The 6,004-nt window shown below is 37.9% G+C and overlaps 1 protein-coding gene across 1 annotated transcript; it reads right to left on the bottom strand.

Annotated features, from left to right (window-relative positions):
• Positions 1-270: 270 nt before the first annotated feature.
• LOC113281917 (inorganic pyrophosphatase TTM2-like) lies at positions 271-6,000 on the bottom strand. The gene is made up of 13 exons (XM_026530819.1): positions 5,967-6,000; positions 5,784-5,843; positions 4,342-4,689; positions 3,892-4,006; positions 2,970-3,165; positions 2,722-2,835; positions 2,423-2,596; positions 2,008-2,202; positions 1,622-1,744; positions 1,416-1,540; positions 1,193-1,313; positions 836-1,105; positions 271-692 (listed from the first exon to the last, which is right to left on the bottom strand). The coding sequence occupies exons 3-13, from the start codon at positions 4,679-4,681 to the stop codon at positions 468-470; spliced, it is 1,998 nt and encodes a 665-aa protein (XP_026386604.1). The 5' UTR covers positions 4,682-4,689; positions 5,784-5,843; positions 5,967-6,000; the 3' UTR covers positions 271-467.
• Positions 6,001-6,004: the final 4 nt, after the last annotated feature.

Here is a 6,004-nt window from a genome sequence, read left to right as displayed (position 1 = left end):
AGATTTTGCACTTTCCTGATGTAATGATTGGGTGTTGTCTTGCGGATGCACAAGATAATAAAACCCTTAATAAAAAGACGACAAATTTTGTTAATCCGGCAGCTGACTGTAAGAAAACCCAAATGAACAGAGTCAACAACTCAAATGAACAGAGTCGCCAACTCTGAAAATTTAGATTTCCTATCCAACGGCCAAATTTTAAACTTGGAAAATAAAAAAATTGGTTAGTGTTTGAAAGGCCTGTAAGGCTTTTTATGGTACAAAAAGATCTACACAAGAGTCCTCAAAATTAGTTAAAACAAAACAATTGACAGATGTTATATTGTTATTCGTCCCACATGCCCACATCAAAAATTTATCCGTCTATATAGACGGCTCTGGCCGAGAAGGTGAATTTGATATCGTCAGATTAAGGGGTGCTGGGGAAAAAAGAAAAGAAACTGACAGTACTAACACTAAACTGATTATTATCTTGTGGACAAGAATCCCCTAAACAAAAAGATTCCTGCACCAGCAACAGCGAGGGTAACTGTAAGAGCAAGGGGGATACCAATGGAGGATTGCAAGTCACTGATCCTGCTCTTGCTTCTGCTATTTGCTCGTCCATGGTTAGCTCTGTCTCCCATACTTTCATGAAGAAACTTACTTAAATTGTCTAACTGATAAATGATTTTAAGTTGTCCCCGAGAAATCTGCTCATGAGAGAGTTGACATGAAAAGGTACACCGTCGTTAAATTGAGGGAAGAATAAAAAATTTGGTACGATTTCGAGAAATGCACCATAAACATTTGAAATAATCTCGCAAGAGCCTAAAACTGAGTTTTTTCCTAGTACCTCGTCTATTAATGAAGATTCCTTCGCTAACTGGGAAGATGACAATGAATTGGTCAGTAGGGATCCAGTCGAACCATTACCAAACCCAGAGATGAATAGAGATGCGGGTCCAGTGCCATTGCAGGCTTCAGCTGCGACGGACAAGTTTAGTTGGCTGGGCGAAGCTTTCTTGATGGTGAGCTTGGAATTCAGCTCCTCCATCCTACATGTAAACTCATCCATTCTCTCGTTCAGCGTAGAAATCTGTTCCGAAAGCTGTGTAATAACTCCCTGAACCTCACCCAATCAGCAAGAACGAAGTCATTCAGCGGCAAAAATCTATAAATCTATAAAACAGAAACAGACCTAAGAGCTAACCTGGCTTGCAACTGTTGCAGGTGAGTCTTGATTTTTACCATCAAACCTACTGCCAACGGCTAGTCTTGTTAGCTTGGACAGATTTTTGTCACCTTGTGTAGAATAGGAATGTGACATACCACTGTTCAAAAATAGCTATCAGAAGCAACTTACAACATGTCTGACAAATAATTACCAGTTCTAAAAAAAAAAAAAAAAAATGAAAGGGATTAGAAATCAGTGCCTCTGAAAACGCTTCTTTCTCATGGCAACCCAGTCTGCAGAGGCTCGGGAAAGTGCTTCTTTGGGACTTGAAGAAACCAGATCGTCATCTATACTGAGCTTGGTCTTCAAATCATCTGGCAGTGCCTGTGGAGAGGGACTGGACCATTAGAACATTAAAGCAGGAAAAATAAAGTGAGATGGCTTGAGATTTCTACAATTACATACCATAACTTCATTTACAAGCTTTTCCAGCTGAATTTGTTCAATGTACGTGCGGGGAACATAGAAACCTTCCAAACCTAATTGCTCTGCTATGGACTTCACATATGATCGATCTCTACCTTGCACCTTTTCTCATGAACAGAAGAAAACTTACGTTAGTGCTCATTTAAACACATCACACTAGAGACCAACTTAGATTCTTGCAAGAACACATTTCAACTTTGCACAACAACAGTTTCAGTTCATTAAGACATCCTTATATTTCTTTGATATATATCATTTAGCCACAAGGACACACACATGTATATATATATCAATTTCACTAATGAGAGAACTTTTGAAGAAAATTTGCTCCGAATGAAACATGTGGATACACGATCAGTTGATACCTGAACATAATGGCGACTGAGCTGTTCTAACCAATCAATTTTCACACACACTTTATCATTAAAAAAGACATGACTACTTCTTTTCAAGATGCTTGCTATTGTGTATCCCAAGGCCATCAGCCCTCCAAGAAGGCGCACACTGACTTCAAAAGTTATCCTCGGTGATATGATAAATGGACTGTCTGTAACCCATTCCTACAGTCAATAGATGCAAACAATCAAAAGAGCTTACTTATTGGTAAAAATACACCCATTTTACATATTAATAGTCAGGAAAGCCGTACTAACATGGGGACAATCAGTAGCATAGTGTAAAAATGGAACACAATTGCTAATCTGATTATGTAGGACTGTTCACTGTGAGAACAGATTAATAAAACATTAGGAAAGCCAAATTTCGCATACGCTGACTAACCTCAAACATTAAATTGTACTTGCCATCCTTGTTTCGCATCCGGAGATACGATTGACAAGCTTCAGATTCTTCACCTGGTGGTAAAAGGTAAATATCATATGTTTCTTCTGTAGACTCCGTATGTTCTTCTGACATAACTGCCTTGATTTCATCCACTGTCAGCACCTTCGGTGACTATGCAAAATGTAAAATAGAATAAATGAATGGATAGATAGATAAATAAGTTACTATAATCGTTCTGTAAGGCACTTCAAATAAGAAAAGTCAAAGTACATTAAAACATCAAGTGGGGAGCTAACCTTCAAAATATAAGTTGGGTTCTGGAATCCCGTGAATGGATTGAACTTGTTTTTTATCTTAATATGGGCTGTGTCCAAATCTGGCTCAATAAAAGCCTTATACATAGGATATACCTGTGTGAGCAAAGTTTTTGGCAACTGTTAGAAAACTGAAGGTGTTATCCAGTTAATCTAACAAAGAGTAGAGAGTTATGCAAGTCAACCAATTACTTCAAAGTAAACATCTAACACGGGATAAGTTTAAAAACCGTTTCAGAGATCTGAGAGATAATTTCTGAAGGTTCTTGGTCAGCACGTTGTATATCCCGTAAAACCCGCTTCACAAGGTCAAAGTGAACACCACCTGTCACGGATACCCGGAGGTCTAAAAGAGGACGCAGTTTTTCACTCAAGGCATAAATGCCTTCAATAATCACGATGCGGGAGCTAGGCACTTCAACTGTCCTGTAAGGTCATCCATGTTACAATGAACAACTTATCAGAGCCTTTCTGTATATAGGGACATACATTTAAGGAGTTAAACATAGCACAGATCCTGAGATTTTTAGATAGGCCATGGCATGCTCCCTGTTTTTTGTTTACACTTTTACACCAGCCTAGGGGACCCAACATGAAAATGATCCAAAGTGATTCTTCTGTGATCATGATCTTGTCGCCCATTCAGTCTTGACAAAATAAGACAGTAGTTCTAAAGCTAATGTGCCCATCACTGGTGGTTAGCACTAAATTAAAGCTTTTTTATCTATCTATTACGAGAAATGCTAGCAGACAGCTCCCTAAAGGAGATGCACGGTGCAACTTCTCATCTAATCTGCTGATTCTAGAACCAACATGTCGTATTTACCCTGTTCTTAGGATCACATCCTGTCGTATTTACCCTGTTCTTAGGATCTTATCCCTTTGACGAGGGCTTGCACCGTGCAACTTCCTTAAGGAGCTGCTTGCTAGCACTCCTCGAAATAAATTGCAAACCAACCTTTGATAGGGTCAGAAGTTAGAGCTATCTGATTTTGTGGTACTGTGATTATCATCGTCATCAAATAAAAGAAGGATTATAAAATAAAAATCAATCCATGGATCATCTCCATATGGGCTCATAAGCAGTATGCAAAAACTGGTGGTGTAAACATACAGTGATCACTCAGAAAAGAGATCTGCTAGACATCTAACCTGTATCCTGTGCGACTGCTAGTCTTGAAATCATATATTGGCACCTCAACCGGATTCCCCTCTTTTAGTCCATGGATATTCTTGAGCAATGTATCATAGTCCGTTAAGCGTGGATCTGTCTCAAACATTATAACCATTAGAGATCTACTAACTTAACGTGCAATATAGATTAACTTTTGAATTTCATGGTCTTGATCACATTTAAGGAATTTAAGAGTGGGATAGCACATTCTAAACCTGAAGGCTTCATGGAACACAATGCACAATTAAATTTCATGAGTACATGTTGATAAAAAGAGATTAGTTACACATCATTCTCCTCATCTCAGTTTATGCAGACTTCAATTATTGGAGAACATTGCGTACGAAGTTCAAATGACTAACTGGACATCTCGGACCTCAAATTAAAACCAAAAAGTATAATAACAACAAAAAAAAAAATGATCTTACCATCAAAATTGCCATCAATAATACGACTGGCATCATTGTAGTTGTCCATTGATATGGCCGCAATGCTCGGCATAAAACTTAACATCTTCTCAGTAAATACAGTCTTCCCAGCTCCTGAGGGGCCTGCTACCCCAACCAATATAAGCCCACTATTCTTCTGTGCCAACAGCTGACATGCACGAATCACAATAAAGAAACCCTTTTCAAATGACAGTTTCTCTTGGATTGGAGCAATCTCGCGGCGTTCAGAATTCCTTCTCTTTACCAACTTTACTTGATCCCTTAAAAGACCTAGCTTACGTTGAGGTGAATCAGCGCCTGAACCATCATCTTGGGCCATTTGTAAACCTGAAATGACGTCTGGATCAAGTCACTGAAATTTTGCAAACATGCTGAACTTAAGAAAACTAGATGGAGCCAGAAGCAAGATATCACCAACCTTACTCTCCAAGCATGACGTGTGCTTAAAGAAAACTAAAAAACAAAATAAAATATAGTTGTGGAGAGAGGTTTTGTGGATGTTGAACTCCTAAGCAAAGAAAAAAGATTCTTCTTGAAGGGTATTCATCCTTTGGTTGCTTAGCAACCATATGATGTTACATCTGTTGGTGGATCAGTATATGCATGAACAGATTTTGAGGCGCATAGCAACCCTGGAAGTGTATGTGATTCGTTTTTTCAGGTATGCCAATTAAGTGTCATTTCGACTTTGTAATAGCATAAAGTATAAAATCTTTTGGGCTACTTAAACCAACTTAGTCCCATTGTACACTCTATGTCCATCCTCTTCCTGAACACGTTTGCAAAACTCATCCTTGAGCTAAAAAGAAGTGAAATAAAGTAACTAGAAAACAGTATGTGCTCTACACTGGAATAAAAAGGCATTCCTATGCACTCAGCCACTACAACACTTGTTGCTTACTCAATTAAACCTACCATGTAACTACAATACTTTGCGGTATCATATAAAAATAAAAATTGGGCGCCCTGTCGACACTAGCTATATTAATGAAAAAATTGTTCCAGCATTACCAAGATAAACTTACCAAAAATAGTTTCAATTACCTAAAGAAAACAGTACACATGCCTATAATCAATAAAGAGGATTTTCCTCCAGCCTGCAATGGGAAGTGACAGAAATGATCTTCCTAATCATGGATTCAGATAATTTTTCCTTGTTTCACTTTCTCATCTTATTATGGAGGTTAAGTGGTCTTATTCACCCCCACACCCCACCCCCTCCTTGCTTTGTTTTTCTATTTCTATTCTCTTTGATGAATTGAATAAAATCTCCTAAGTAGCTTAAAAAAGAAAAGGATTCTTTTGCCGTGACCTTGATCAATCTCAAAACAACAAAACCAATGCATTTATAAAGCTACACAATCTGATCAAAAGGGGTCGCACAAATACAAATGCAGTACTATTAAGTAAGAAAACAATACCTATAAAAAATCAGTCCTTACTGAAGTGGTGCTTTGGATCTACTTTCAAGTCCAGAAAACCTATCAAACCATTATCAAAAACAGACCCAAATTATAAAAAGACAAAAACAACAAAACCCAGAATCTATAATGGTTCAAATCAATACAAAATATAAAGTACTGAAATAAGATGATGATACTAACCGACTCAACTATGATCAAAGATTTTGGCTTTCTTTTGG

This window comes from Papaver somniferum, chromosome 5 (genome assembly GCF_003573695.1).
Source record: "Papaver somniferum cultivar HN1 chromosome 5, ASM357369v1, whole genome shotgun sequence".
Lineage (NCBI taxonomy): Eukaryota > Viridiplantae > Streptophyta > Magnoliopsida > Ranunculales > Papaveraceae > Papaver > Papaver somniferum.
The sequence above is the reverse complement of the archived record's forward strand: the minus strand, read 5'-3'. Positions and strand labels throughout refer to the sequence as shown.